This window comes from Falco punctatus, assembly GCF_963210335.1.
Source record: "Falco punctatus genome assembly, chromosome: 10".
In the NCBI taxonomy this organism is placed as follows: Eukaryota; Metazoa; Chordata; class Aves; order Falconiformes; family Falconidae; genus Falco; species Falco punctatus.
In genome coordinates, this window is record NC_137590.1 from 22,806,870 (window position 1) to 22,823,011 (window position 16,142).

At 38.6% G+C, this 16,142-nt stretch overlaps 1 protein-coding gene across 1 annotated transcript in view; it reads left to right on the forward strand.

Moving 5' to 3' along the window:
• The window catches only part of ANO5 (anoctamin 5), a 62,583-nt gene that overhangs the window by 26,617 nt on the left and 19,824 nt on the right, over positions 1 to 16,142 (forward strand). Inside the window, 9 exon segments of the mRNA XM_080405445.1 lie at positions 780 to 824; positions 1,971 to 2,084; positions 8,315 to 8,383; positions 9,501 to 9,785; positions 10,140 to 10,253; positions 12,337 to 12,452; positions 13,259 to 13,393; positions 14,597 to 14,702; positions 14,792 to 14,852. Of these exon segments, the coding sequence (XP_080261571.1) occupies positions 780 to 824; positions 1,971 to 2,084; positions 8,315 to 8,383; positions 9,501 to 9,785; positions 10,140 to 10,253; positions 12,337 to 12,452; positions 13,259 to 13,393; positions 14,597 to 14,702; positions 14,792 to 14,852 (1,045 nt within the window).

Genomic DNA, 16,142 nt, shown 5'->3' on the forward strand with positions numbered 1-16,142 from the left:
CTAAGGATTTCTCAAGAAGAAAACCAACAGAAAATACAACAGAATTGTCAAAGAGGAAAGGCAAAGAGAGGATTGCAGCATTTTAAGGAAGTAATTTCTTTTATCTTTTTTGTGTTACTTTGATTTGTAGGATAGCTTCAGAAGCACAGGAGTTCTCCACAATGCATGGATGGTCCAAGTAGGCTGCTGTCTGGTTTCAGCCGTTACCAGTGTCTCTAGTGAAGATGCATAAAGTTGTGCAACACTATGGAACAATAGGGATTTTCAATTATATTTTTTTCTTTTTAAATTTGAACCTCTTTGAAGATAGACATGTGCTGGAAACTGTGGCTATTACTGCTTGTAATTTTGTCAGCTCTGGAATGATGTGGTTGCCATGCATCTTTCTGTGTCCCCTTAGGTCTAACATGAGCATAACAAACATGTGCGCTACTCATAAGCCAGTGCTTGTTTGTTGCCTTTGCATTATATGCAAAGGAACTTTCTTGTTGTGTTTTCAAATCTGCTGAAGTATCCAAGTGACACCAATTAGTATTATAGGAGTCATTTTTAAACACCCGAGTTTATTATCAAAATGTATGCCCGGACAGCTATGCCTTTAATAAAAAAGACATTATAGTCATGAGGTTTGTGGGTGATTGTGTTTTTGTAATTGTTGGAGGCTTTTCCTGGCTTTTTGAAGGAGGTGGGTTTCTTGCCTGGGGCTGTGTGCTGGAAGCAGTCTGTTTGGCTCTTGGAGAGGACCGGTGGGCTTGCTAACTACTTGTTGATTATTTCAGCAGAGCGGAAGGAGATACAATCTGTTCCTGAAGCGACGTCTCAGGGTAAAACGGTGATGAATGATATTGCAAGTGGCTTGGATGGCTGCAGTAATAACATGCTTCACTGTGTGATGCCTTTTGTTAACTGGGAGCAAGGTTCACAGTGATAAATATTCTGTGCTTTCGCCGAGAACTTTTTCATGTGCGTTCTTGCATTGTTTAAGTGGGAGAAGACAGAGACATAACCCTCTGAATTACTGTTCTTACTGTTTCTACTCTTAATACAATGGAAACCTAATTCAGTCCTATACAAATACACTTTTGCTGATGGGTGTGGTTAAAAAAGCCAACACCAGCCTTCCTTAGCACGGAGTTAAATTTAGACCAGAGTGTTAGCTTCTATGGGGAGCACTTTGCTGTATGATCCTCTAGTCTTGTAAACAATTTGGTAGAGCTGAATACTGAGCTGTTAATAAACAATATTACCATATTATGTTAACTTCTGCAGTAATAGTCTTATATTTGTTTACTTGTTGTAGCCTAATCAGTGAAAAAAATGAACGTTGTTACTATGACATTCTGGCATGCTGATAAATAAAAATATGACCTTTAAAAGATCAGCTGGAATACTAATAACTCTGTTGCATTGATACCTTTTATTAGTATTTTTTGGTTTGGTTTTTCTTTTCCCCAGTACCCCTGTATTGTTTGTGTGCTGTTTTCGTATGTGGACATTGCTGAGACATATTCCTCTGTGCGGTTGGTTTAGTGAATCTTGTTATGGAGCAGAAATGCATGCTACCTGCTTTGAGTCGATGAACTGTGCCTTAGCAGGCTTTGTGTAGAGTGGTGTTCTGACTAACTGCAGAAAAAAATCATGCTGTAAAATAATGCTTGTCTTGATAATTTATGACACACTGTAAAGACTGTGAAAGAATAAATGGCAGCATTGTTCACAGGTATGCTACGCTAACATATTTGTTCATCGTGTACCAGTTATTTACATATTGTGTTTGTGGATATAAGCAGTTAATTTTGAAGTTATTGTAAATGGATACAGCCCTTACGAGAACTTGCCCAAGTTATAACTTCAGCTATGAAGAAACCGAAGAACTGAGGCAATTTGGGGAAACTTCTTTGTCTTCTGTTAAATTCTAGAACAGCAGCAATACTTGGTTTTTTTTAATCATGTGCCTGTATCTTCCACAGATTGATAAAAGACATCAAAGCAAAGATTCTATTTTCTTCAGGGATGGTGTTAGGAGAATTGATTTTGTTCTCTCCTATGTGGATGATCTTAATAAGGACTGGGAAAAGAAGTTGGTAAGTTTGTCTTTTTGAGGTGCTCTTAATTCTTGTCTATTTAACTTGTGTATCAGTTACAAAGCCTTTCAAATCACTACACTCAGCTGGAGTAGGACTCTGCTAAAAATTTTATAGCTGTGTGAAAAGCCATTCCATGTACTGAAATCTCTGTGTTATTTGCTGTTGTACATTGTGACCCAATTTTATTATATTTTTGGGGCTTTGTTTACTGTATTGATCACTCTCCATTACTTAGGGTTGGTCAGTATATTACACAATCAATGCAAAGTAATTGAAATGATTTTGCTTTCTTCGTTTAACAGTCTTATAGTTAGCTGTGGCTTTGGGGGAATATCTGTAAATACTCTTAAAGGAATGTTTCTTCTAAATAAACACAGCATTATCCAAATGAGACTTAAGAATAACTTACCCCCCACCCCCATCCTTTGACTTCATTTAGAGCAGAAGTAGATTTTTGGATCCAAGAATCCATGCTGTTTTCCTTTTAAAACTTTTCATTAAATATATACTCTGATTAAAACAAACACAGCGTATCCTCTGAGCCTTTTCCATGTGGTTGACTTGCTCTCTACATATGTGTATTCATTCTTTTAGAAGGATATTTAAAGTGGCTGTGATAAGAGACCTCCTATGTAACAGAGCACAAAGTACAAGCTTTGTCTAAAATGCTGGTTAGAGATCATCCCTGAACTTCCCAGCAAGACCCGATTGCCTGAATGGCTACAGTAGGTCAGATGGAATCAGTAAATGACATGTACTTATTCATTGCTCGCACTGCCATTTGAGGTCCTACATGACTAACACGTAAATTCAAGCTATTCAAAGAAATCCAGTACTATGAGATGCAGACAAGACCAACAAACTTTATATAAAACACAATATTAAAAAAAATGCAGAGTTGTAGTGATTGTAATTAGTTTGTTTTCTCTGTATTTGCTGCCTTTTTTTCTGAGCCGGGAGAGGTTATATTGCCAACTAGTCTCTCCAATATGTATCTCCAAACTTTGTTCATAATAAAAAAATAAAATTGAGAGATCTAAAAAACGACATTCGTATGTAATCATATTATTCTGAAAGATAAGGATATCTGAAGAAATTAACTATACTGAGGCTTATGGTAATATCAGATCAAAACTAAAGGTTTGTGAAGTAAAGAACGCTTATCTATATCTTGTCATATTAAAGTGTTTTGTAATTAAAACTTTCCTTTAAACAAAACCTGCAAGATTGGGCTGTTCAAAAAAATTGCTTACTGCTTTCCTTCCTTTATGAAGGAAGCACTGTGTTCGTGCAGGACATGCTGCCTGTACTTGCATCCAAGTGTGATCCAGTGTAGAACACAGCCCCTGCATCTTACTCGTGTTACCTTAAAAAAGCCGTAATCTCTCATTTTCTCTGTTTGGTGCTTTTCCCACCTTAAGTATCTCATGGTGAGCTTTGCTCAGCTGGCCTTACTTGGGAGACAGGGGTTATATTATAGCTATGGTACCAGAAGTTTATGTCAAGGCATGCGTTTTCAAACACACACTGACTCTTCATCAGATTGTAATCCTAGCTAGGTTTCTTCTTCTCCCATAAAGCAAAATGCATGTAAAAAAGAAGGGAGCAGTCACTGCAGAGAGAAGAATGATAGCCATGCAAAATATGTGAAAGCAAATCTTAAAATAAACTTTTCCATTAGTCATAATTGAACAACATGAGAAAAGAAATGGAGACTATTTAGGTAATCTTTCCAGTGGAAGGAAAATGAACCAGATGTTCAGTCTAGTCACTCATTCGCATTGTGTGCAGCGATGTTCTTCTCATGGTGTTATGGGTCATTAGGGGGTAGCAGGAATCTCTGCCAGACCAGAGGCCATGTACCTGGGTGTCATTATTGGCTGAAGGATTCATGTCAGGAAGAACCCAAGAGTTAGTAGCTAATATTGTAGGTTCTCTTTGAGGTAAAAATGCACTTAGGAAGAAATATCCGTGTCTTGCAAAAGTCTAGAACATCTGCATCAAGTTTTGTGAGATTCGATTCCATATATGTCTGTTACTCACCAAAGAGTTAATGGCCCACTGGAAGGAGGCGTTTGGTCTGTGGCCCTGTAGTTTGGTTCTGCCATCTCAGAACGGACGTGGGGGAAGATGTCAATGTTACAGCACATCAGTTTTCACACGGTTGCTGAGGAATCTGTTAAGAAAATGAAATTTGCCCTGTATTGTACAAAGAATACACCCATAAATTAACACAGACTTCTTAGCATAGAAGTACCATGCGGTTGTCTGTGGGAACAAGATTTAAATACTGATGCACTGCAGCTTTTGGAATTCATCTGGCATACTGTCCTTGCTGCTGTACAGTCATCACAGGCAGGAAACATGAATTTCTTTCACTGTAGTAAGATGACACAGCGAAATGAAACAGCCAGGAATAGAAACGTTCATAGGAAGAGATCAACAATTGTGACAGAGGGTTTTGTTTTCTTGTCTCAAGGAAACGGCTTTATTCTGCGTCCTAAGAAAGGGATGAATAACTTTTTTCTGTGTTTCAGCATAGCCCTGATACAGATGAAAGGATGGTCTGTTCATATTCTCCCCCTTAGCTTCATGCAGAACAAATGCATTAACTTCTTTGATGTTCTCCAGAAGCTTTCCAGCTTAAAACACTGTTTTGAACTTGCCTTCTCTAAGCTGCATGAATGAATCCTAACCACAAAGTCTCTCCAAATAAAAATGAGGATTATATTTTTGTGAGACAATACTTCACATTTCTTCCGCCAAGTCTCTTTACATTTTTCCTCTAAGCGTCTAGTAGACAAGTGGAAGTATTTTACCCACATGTGAAATACATGTGAACATGGGAAAATAAATAACAATTTTTAAAAATACCAAACGAATTACTCGAGTATTATCAGGGCATGATCTTTATTTGTCCATAAGTGTATTTCTTCAAAAGAAACTCCAGAGCATTAGGACTCTGGGTTCTCTGTGCAAAGTAGCTTGTTCCTGTGTTTACTGGAAGCAAAGTCCCCCTGACCCTAGTGGGTCATGGAGGTACAGAAAGAAATTTTATCTAGCCCTTTCCCACTTCTCATCAGCTGAGACAGAAACTTCTGCTTTCTAACAGGCACCAGATAGCCCAATGTTAGGGAGCCAGGGGCAACAAAAAATCAGATGCTTGTTGCTCCTGCTGCAGGCAGTTAGGCTGCTGACTGTGAGAAGCTGTGTCCCCAGCCCTGCAGGAGCAGCTGAAAACTGGGCTTGATCCGAACTGGGCACCTCTGCATGCTGCTGGTATGTGCAGAAGGCAGGTGTTTGGCATCTCCTGCAAAGTGGAGGGCATGGGGGCAGTCCCTGTGGTGCTGCAGTTAGGGCAGTTCATCTCATTTGTCTCATCAGCTGCCCGCTCTTGTGGCTGCAGCCAGGTGAGAGCACAAGAGGCATTATCTACACAGGCTTCATCTCACCTGGAATGTTCTTGCTAGCAAGCTGTGTGAGCAACCTGAGCTCAAACTGAGCCCAGCTATGTTAGTTCTGTGAAGTGAGTTGTGTTTTCTTAGGGTACAGCAGAGTTCTTTATGCTTTGAAGTACCATGGCATTATTCCTAAAGGCCATATTTGTTTCCCAATATCCTACGTGTGACTGTAGTTAGAAGCAGCTCAAGTATCTTGATATGTAAAAGGTTTTTGTAAGCTTGGTGCTCCCTTCCTAAAGGAAGGGGGAAAGCGAGGAGGAAGAGTTAGTTTCAGGAATAGTATGTTCTAAACTTAAAATTATTTTATTCTCCTGTTTATGGAATGTTGTCACTAGCACTAATTACATTGTTATCAAGGAACAGGTTTTTATCAGTTGTCTGTCTTCGGTACCTAATTATGCAGTGTTGCATCTGCATTGGGCATGTTAGTACCGCTGGACTTTGGATCTGGCTTTGTTAATCTTATCAGGATGGTTTGTTACAGCCAAGCATACACAGACAGTAAAGTTACTCTGTAAAGGTGTGTGGGATATCCACAGTAGTGTTTGCAGAGGTGAATGCTCTGCTGGCCTCTTCCCTGTACAGGCCACAGCGGTCTTGGAAAACACGGTTTCACCCTTGTGCAGGTGCTTTGGAGAGGCTTAAGAACTGTACTTAAAATGCGAGGAAGGGCATTAGGCTGCTATTACTGGTCTTCACTAATGTGATTACTTAGGTTCCTTCCCGCTTCCTTCTGTGACTGCAGAGTGGCATTTACGGTGGTGTCACAAATTTATGCACCAGGTCTAGCTTTCTAGGTTTGGACAGTAAGCTGAATTTCTTACAAGTACATATTTAAAAAAAAACAACACAAAACCCTACCAAAAAACAAACCAGTACTGCTCTAAGGGTACGTTTTGTCCATTTTAAGCCTTTGTTGGTGTCACGAAGGTATCCAGTATTTGGCAGGGAAAGGGGGGTACGTTGATTTCCTTTTTAAAATGGTTGGTTTAAGTGACTAGAAAGTACGGTGTGTTCTCATGGTTTCAGAGAAGGTGGTTTATAGGAAGAGAGCAAGGTGGGAAAATGAGCGTAATTTGTGTTAGAGCACTGCAATTTATCACACCAAGTCTATAGTAAGGAAAGATAAGTAAGATGAGGCCTGACCCTTTGGCTCTGTCTGTTATTAAGCTGCACAGCTAGAGGAGGAGCAGTCTGGTGGCACAGAACCCTTTGAGCTGACTCACTTGGCTCCCTCCAGTGTTTGCTGGGGAAAGAACATGTGCCGGTATGCTTTCTTTGGAGAAAATGTAATCCAGAATAGCACGTAGCTTTGGATACGAGGCTTGAATTTCAGCTTTCATGTAGCACTTTCAAATGTAATCACAAATCACCTTTTAATTGTATTGTTCTCTATTAGACGAGCAGGTCTGCAAACGAGTGCTGTGGTGTGTTTGTAGGCAGGTTTGTGGGATGGGTGAATTAAAAAATAGTGCATGGGATTGCATCTGCCCCCAGCATGTGCTAGAACTCAGGAATTATCACATTTGCAAGTTTATTTAGGCCAGCGTCTAATTTAATATCTAATAACGTTTAGAAAATCAGATGTGACAGGTAAAAATGCAAGGCTGTTAACACAGGAAAATATATCAATACATCTTAACGTAGATTTAAGGGCCCTGAAAGCTACTCTTCAGTCTGTATTCATTTATCCAAGTAGTTTATGCAAACTGAAATGCAAATAGGATAGCCTGCTCCTCACAGACATGCAGGAAAAAAAAAATGGCTGAAAACTACAGTGTGTTTGAAAAGTGTCATGTAAGACTTTTCAGTAGAGAAAACATTACACAGCACTGCAGGTTTTAGCTAGAAATAAATCAGTAGTCTAGGGTAGTGCATTCTGAAGAGGCTAGGACACAATATTTAGTTTAACTGGTAGTTATTCTGGCAATTCTTCAGCAAATGTTATGTAATTAAAAGGAAATTAATTCAGTCTCCCAATAGGAGCAAAAATTCTGCAGAGAAGAAGGGGAAGAAAATGTTCTTACCTGAAGACACCACCTAGGAATTACTTGGCAAAATACAAAGTTCAAGGAGAGTCTCAAATTTACCGAGGTCATGCAACCACTGTTCACTGCCACAGGCAGGTTCATTTATGTCTGTAAGGAGTCTACACTGACTTTATGCAAGCCACACATATGTAAGCTTACACAAGATGACTTGTTAGTCTTAACCTAGTTTTACAGTTCCGTTGTTTGTGAAGCACACTGAACTGTCTGTAATCAGTACCTGAACATCTGTATCAGGCATGATTATTAAACTGCTAAATAGACATCACTATAAGCGGTCACCCTACCACATGCTTCCAGATTTTTTCATCTAGTTTTAACCTTCTCTTAAAATTATAGCTAAACTTGAACGGTAACAGACCACAGACACCGCCTCCTGATGAGTCAGAAATGCTCAAGATGCATGACTTCGTCTACTTCGCTGGTTAACAAGATTGCACAGGTTTTGAGCCTGTTCCTCACAAATAGGTTTCCTGTTTCAATGCAGTTCCCGACGTGTTGTCCTCACTAGGCTGGCCCACACTCAGCAGCGGCAGGGTGTGCATCAGCTGTTTTTTGTCTGTTGGTCTGCTTTCTTTTACAAAGGTCACATGGCATTAAGGGGTTGTCATCAGGGCAGTTAGGAGGAGTGAAACTCCGTAACTCAGTGAAGTCTTCAGTAAGTGATCAGTTAGTTGCTGACTTCATCAGTTAATAAAATGTGTTTATTTCTCTTCAGGAAAGAAGAAGAGAATTTGAGAGCAATCTGCAAAAGGCTGGTTTAGAACTAGAAACAGAAGACAAGAAGGTAAAAAAACCAAACCAAACCAACAACCAAAAAAACCCCCAAACCCCAGTAAAATCAGGACCAAAGAAATAGACCTGCAAATTACTAATTAATGTATACCACTTTGTTTCTTTGAGAAGAATTATATATTATTCTAGCGGGTTCCAGCGGGGTATGACTAATTTAGGTGAAACAAGCTTAATGTGTTTATTTTTCCAGATATGTTCATAAGAATTGTGGAAGCAAAGTAATTTTGAATCAGGAGGAAGTGATGGCTTTTGATTTCAGCACAAAAAAGCAGTTCCAAAACAGTGGTGACTTAATTTAAACCCATGTCAATGGGAAGTATGCTCACAGCTGAATTTAATCCCTCCTAGCAACTGGTAACATGTTTGGAAGTCAGTGAATGGATTAGCGTATGCCCGCTGGATGTTGTCATGTTGAGGAAGGACCCTGGTGTAACAACTTGAGGATGTTTGATTAGTGTTACTGTTTTGTTTAATAATTGGAGAACACGGGATGCGGACTTCCTCAGTCAGCATGCTCTTTTTTTCTGCCCGAGTGGGGCAAAGCCCTGATGAGGTTCAGATTCTGTAACATCCGTAGATGGGGATTCACTGAGCAGCACGTTAGAAATACTTGGATCGCTGTGTTCTCCTGCGTGTGAAAAGGGACGCTAGAAGAACATGCACTGTTGGGTGAGGCCTATGATAAGATTATTCCTTATTATAGGTGTGAGGCTGTAACAGATCTTGGCTCTTGTTGGCAAATCCTTTTTGCAAGGAGGTTCGTAATCTCTGATCTGCTGGGTGAAAACTGCCGCCTCCAGGACAGGGAACAGCTTGACAGTCCAGCACGGTGGCCTGCAGGATGCGCGGGCTGCCAGGTGGCCAGCCCTGCATTGCAAACCCTGGTGTTTCCAATGCACTCAGAGATACGTAATAATAATAATAATAATAAAATATTTATATATACCCACACACAAAAAAATCCCCCTACCTCCCCTTCTTTTTTTTTTTTTTAAAGAAAGCTTTCAGAAGTATGTAAAAGGCAATACATTTTGTATAACAACTATTTTTATAAATCTTGCCGTAAAACACAGTTTAGTTTGATGTCTGATTTACCTTTCCTGGGGCAGGAATCCGAAGATGGCAAGATTTATTTTGTCAAGATCCATGCCCCGTGGGAGGTTCTGATCACGTATGCAGAAGTGCTGAACATTAAAGTTCCGATCAAAGAAAATGACATTCCCTCAATGGTGGAGAACCCCCTGGACTGTATGCTTGCACCGCTCAGGCTTCCCAAGGAGGTGATGCACCCTGAACCAGACTATTTCACAGCACCGTTCAGCAAGGAGAAGCAGGAGCTGTACCTCATTAATGATGAGAGCACTTTCTTCTCACCATCCATGAGAAACAGAATAGTACGTAGTGAATTTGCCTACTTTATATTTACATGGGGATTTACATGGTCCTGTTGGAATATTTATATGAGGAAGGAGTATATAAACTGTGATATCCATGGGTAAATATGAGGGAGCGTAGGTGTCTGGACATCTTTACTAGAAATCTAGAATAATATTTGTTGTAATGGATCTTCTGGATGTCTACAAGGTAAGTGTCCGCTCAGCGGTCTCGTACAGGGTAGGGCCTTCTGGAGAAATGCTTTTTGCCTTTGTGTCTTGTTCCTGCAGATTACACGCAGTGCACAACCATTCTAGGTTTTTGTTAAATGGCCGTAAAGCAGGAAAGGTCTGAATTCTGTGTTTGAATCACAGGTTAATTATATTCTTACACGTTGCCCATATGGAACAGAAGAAGGGAAAAAAAAATTCGGGATTAAGAGACTGCTAAATAATGGCACCTATTCAGCTGCATACCCTCTTCATGATGTAAGTATTTTAGCTTTCTGGTCCCTTGAGCATTTCCAAATGTTTTTTCTCTTTTACCTACTATGACATTTGCTGTTTCCAGCAGAAATGAAAATGTGCTCAAACCTTCCATTTGTCCCAGACATAGATTGTTGTTGATGATACACAAGATGTATCTGCCAGCCCTCCTGTTTGGCTTTGATGTTTGTGCTGAAATGTTTCTTCCTGTGGATGAGTTTGTAGGATATACTGATGTGTCAGTCACACAGTTTGTTAAGAGACTTATTCCATAGTATATTCCTATAATGTCTATGGTACAGATTATCCAATAGCACATTTGAAAGATTATAATAAGGAGTGAATGCCTACTGTAGATGCATTCATTCGGCAGTGTGTGTGTATACAGGGTGTGTACATACGTATGTTGTAGTTACACAGTAGTGCATACTCCCTGTAGTTAGATAAATACTCTTGGGATCATACCATGTTTGGACTGAAGTCAGATGAGTTGCGTGAGCCCTCGTGTTCAGCGTGGGGTGATTGCTTGTCAGTCTCCTAGTGAGCTTTGAGCAACTGCAAATATTGGAAGTGTGATAAGGATGGTAAATACTGTAGGGTCAATTTTTTAGTGCAACGTATGTGGATTTGACCCTGAAATCCTTTGGAGAAAACAAGAGAGAGATGGGTTACTGTATTTTACAGGGGTTTCTCATATTTCTTTTTTTATTTTTCTTCTGAATATTGTTTTTAAGTGGTTGCTTAAATCTTAATTTCTCTGCTTGTTTTAATAGTTATTTCAGATCTCTCACAATGCTTTAGAGACCTTAAATTGCTTATTTATATTTGTGAATTCTACCAAAAGGTATTTTTAAAAACTTTATATAGATACATATTTTAAATGTTTTTAAAATTTTTTCCTTCCTTAGAGAATGAAAAGAAACAGATGAACTTTTTAGGTTTTCAGGGGGAAGTTCAGCTGATCAGTCTCTACACTGTAGAAGACTAGTCTAAGCTGGAAAGTACTTTATACTATTGGAACTACCAAACCCACAGATAATAAAAAACAGTTGTACAAGAATCTATTCTATACAAGTACAACCAACCATAAATGTTAAGAAATCATATGAAAAAAATTCCAAAAATCATGAGACAGATTCACAGATCATTGTCTAAAGAATAACTATTTAATCTTTTAAAATATTTTTAAATGGTAAGCTTTAGGCTGTTTGATTTCCATTTAGAAACCAATTTTCGTGCTTTTCTTTGTGATTTAGAGACGTTCAGAAAAAAAGGAAAACCAAGATCAGGCTGAATATTTGACATAGCCAAATATTTGTAAAGGCAGAGTTCTGCAACACCAAATAAAATCACAAGAGCTGTCAGAAACTGTGGTTATTTTGTGCTGTTCAATTTCTAGGAAACTGATGAAGTTCCAAAATTTTCTTATTGTTTGACAGGTAGATACGTGATGGTGATTAACTACTGAAGTTAATTAGTGTCACAATTTATTTTTACATGTCCTTGCCTTACAGTTTGAGAAGCCACAGCATGGAGTATATATAGTGCTATGGCTGGAGTCAGGAAACTTAATTTATATCCCCTAGTTTACATCTCTCAGTAAAATGCTTTTGGCTGTGCAGTTTGCAATGAGACTGAAGTACAGAGAACAGGATTTAAATCTGCATTATTTTTACTCGAGTAAAATAGTGGTTTCTACTTCAGGGAAGCTTGAACTTCTGCAATTGCATATGCTACACAGTGTGAAGGAACAAACCATTCACTGCAGTAATTTACCAGTGCAAATGAGTATGTTGTACCACCACAACACTGGTGTAACGCAACATAATGTAGTTACAGTACAGACGAACTTAATGTCTAAGACGGATACATGTTTTCTGAAAATGTATGTTACTTAAAACATTATGCATATAAAAAAGGGTTCTGCTTAAATAAAGCGGTGAAGTAGAGTGCTAACTTTGAAATTCAAATCAGTTTCATCGGCACAATCTTAAGAGGGATGCATCATCATTAATATTTGTTTCTTTCAATGTAGTATTTGAGTCTGTCGATGAGCTGTTTTGGCTTTACTCTGATTTGCTCGCAGTGCCAGTACTGGAAAAAGGCAAACGATCCGAACTGTGACAATGAGAGGTATACGCTGTACATGGAGTGGGCCCGTTTCTTGCGGTTCTACAAAGAACAGCCTTTGGACCTTATCAGGTAAAATGCTGACTGTGTTTTATTATGTTTTCTTGGTTTTCACTGTAATACGACCCACCAGAGGTTTTTACTAGCAGCTGGAAAAATGGTTTTCTCAGCAGCATCTTTCAATCTAGCCAGTGCTCCTGGGGTCAGGTACATTACAGATAATTCAGCTATAAAGGAACACCTATGTAGAATACCTTGCATTTTATAACCAGTATTTGCCACAATTTTTAAAGATGTATTTTTAATTCTGAAATTTTGACATAGACATGAAAAAACACTGATAGAATCCATTTTGAAGCCTGTCTCTTAATTCAGTACTGAACCCAGTTTTAAACTGACCTTACCCGAGATCTCTTTGATTCAGCTCATATGATACAACAAAAACGTTCGTTTATTCACAGGCTCCAGTTGCCCTGTACACAACCAGTTGTATTTCTGTGAATTACTCTTTCGTTCTAACAACATAATCAGAACTGTATAATTGGTATAACTCCTTGGGAAATCAAAAAGTTAATCTTTGTTTATATTATTCTGTGGGAAGGAGAGTGGTTTTTTTATAGACTTTTTTTGCACTAGAGCTTCTGCTGGGAGGAAAAAAAAGAGTCAGAAGAGGCCATGTATTTTGTTTATTCAGCTTGTGTAACTTCTCACAGCTAGCTTCAGATCTCATTTTTCCAGTGTACATCAATGTATTTACTCTTCTGCTAAATGAGAATTTTGCCAAGTGCTTCATTTTGACTCTGGCCAGTTTGCTCTATTGCAATCTTAAAGTTTGTTTTGTATTCCTATTAATTGCAATATTTTTTTTTTTCATTCAGGAAGTACTATGGTGAGAAGATTGGGATCTATTTTGCCTGGCTAGGATTTTACACTGAGATGTTATTCCTTGCAGCAGTAGTTGGCTTAATCTGTTTTCTTTATGGCTTGTTTACAATGGATGAAAATATGAGCAGGTGAGTGTAATGTTGAAAATCTCCTGGACTTAAAATGGGAAAAGCTAAGCAATGTAGAAAGAAAAGCAAGTAACAAGATTTTAAAGCTTGTCAGAGCTGACGAATTTGTTCTTCAGCTATCTTTAACTAAAGTGGTGGTGGACAGCTAATGCAGAACTTGTGACTATTAATTAGTCAGACAATTTGTAGGTGAAAAGCAGTATTTTATTGCCATTTGGCAATAGCTTTTTATATTGGAGTACCTGAAATACATAAAGTCTTAAGAGTACCACTGACACCTCAGAATTGTTTGTTTCAAGTGTTTATGATTGCCTTAAGCTTTTCTATTTTAATCTGTCTTATGGAGTAGTCTGTTGACCATTTTGTGTACGTCATCGTTTGTACTAACTACCAGAAACATGAGTACAGGACAGAGCAGCAGTGTTCTTCCATCAAAGAGTGATCGGGTACCTTGGAAGCCAGAGTTTGCTTCTTTTTAAATAAGCATTGTATTTGTTTCTTCAAGGGTCCCAAGATTTACTGTATTCAGGGGTTTGGTGGGGAAGAGGGTTGACATTTCATTGCGCACTGTTTTTTGTGAGAAGGCTTCCAGGAAATTTTAACCGTTAAAGGTGAATAACAGGTTAAAACTCTCAGCCATTCTATTGAATAATGTATTTTTGAGACTTTGATTTTAGCTAGGGTCAGAATTCATATGGGAATACTGCTATACATGTTCATATTTCTCTGGATACTAGAGGACTACTGTAGGATTGAGAACTTATCCCACTGTAGTAGTGGAATTTAAGTAGCACATTTTACTGTAGATAGGAAAGCTGAATTAATACCTCTGCTTTTAGAAAAGGTGTTTTGAACCCATTACTAACCTCATGAGAAATAAGATGGTTTATATCTCACCTGGAAGCAGTGCAGGTGCAGTACAGCTCCTTGGAGACTTGTGATTCGTTACTGATAGAATCAGAAAGCCCACACCAAGTGAGCTGCTAGTTCTCCTTCTGGCAACTGCTACGTTTCTTGACTTGCCCTGACCAGCCACAGGTTTCCACTGGTGAATGTGATAGGACTTGGCATCTTCTTTGTGAAGCTGCAAATGCTGAGCTTTGAACAAATGAACTTTGTAATTTACTTTTTAAAAAAAAAAATTCTTATAGCAGCTCTTAAGATGCTGTGCAAACAGATACTGTACAGTGTTTTCCTCCTCAGCAAAGAAATCTGTGACCCTGCAATTGGAGGAGAGATCATCATGTGCCCTCTTTGTGACCGAGAGTGTGAGTACTGGAGGCTAAACACCACCTGTGCATCCTCAGAGGTCTGTATCTGGTTCTCCAGCCACTTCTCATTTTTGTTCGTACTGAAAGCTGCTTTGGTACTGATTTGTTCGTGTGTATTCTGTTACAGTATTCCCATTTGTTTGACAACGTGGCAACTCTTTTTTTTGCCATTTTCATGGGCATATGGGGTGAGTACATCTGGTAAGATTTACGTCAAGCAATAAGGAGATCTTGGCCAAACTGCTGAGGGACGCTGGAAGTGGGAAGAAAGGGAATAATGACTTTGCTATAATATCCTGCCACAGATGCAAAAGTGATAAAAGAGTAAAAATAATAAGAATTTACAGAGTAAAAAAAAGCCCAAACAAAACCCAGCAGATATCTAGGATATCATAGCATTGCATACTCTCAACTACTAACATTTGTTCCTTTCCTTCGTAACCTAAGATGGAGCAGTCTGACCTTATGCAGTCCTTATAAGAATCCTCTCTACTAAGCCCTGCACATTATCAGTGTCCCTGTGAGGGAGCAGAGGCCTTTCACTGGATGGTGGTCTGTCACTACCACTTTATTAGCAGTGCTTTTAGAATGAGAATTATTTGGCTTTTATTCCAAAGAAGTTCATACATTGTAGTATGTTTTGATGATGCAGAAATAGGTGGATTTCCTGACTCTGTCTATGAGCATGGTTTCACTCCATGCGATACTTGTCCAGGCTTAAGATCGTACTGTCTTGAATACATGTTCCCGAAGTCTGCGAAGGTTCATAGATGCAGGATATTGTAGTTATTGTTTCTTATTTCTTGAAATACCTTGTATCCTGTTTCATACCAGTTGTGTGAAATATCCTGATTAACTCTTCGGTTAGACGATAGCTACTTTGTTAGCACACAGACATCCGTGTGCTAATAGAAAATCTATTTGTGTATTTTTTGTTGCATGATCTAGCTACTAACATTTTTCATGGAGAATTCTCAGAAAAAAAAAAATCAAAGCGGATGATGTTGTATGATTGTTTACTAAAGTTTCCTTGGTTTTAAGCACTAGTGTTTGAGTGACAGGGATTAGTCATTCAGGAAGTACCAGCAAAAGATTTTGGAACTGCAGAAGATAAGCTTTCCTGTCTTTGTGTAAAACTGTAAAGCCTCTCCAGTTCAAACAAGAACAATCAGATTACTAAAGGTTTACATGTTAAAGTAATTTATAGAGGGCTTTGTAAATGTTATATAGTATTATAACATTTATAGTTTTTTGGTTTATGTATGAAATAGTTCCCTCTAGTGTTTTAAAAATGCCTTAAGCCAGCCTCATTCTTGATCATATGAAAAGCATCAGATATTCGCTGTCTTTAAAATGACTGTCATATCAAATAATCATCAAAAAGCAACAGAAATCTTCAAACTTACTACTTGAAAACATTTCTGCTTATTTTAATAGTTGTCCATGTGTTACAGGTTTATACACAAGCAATTGCTTGA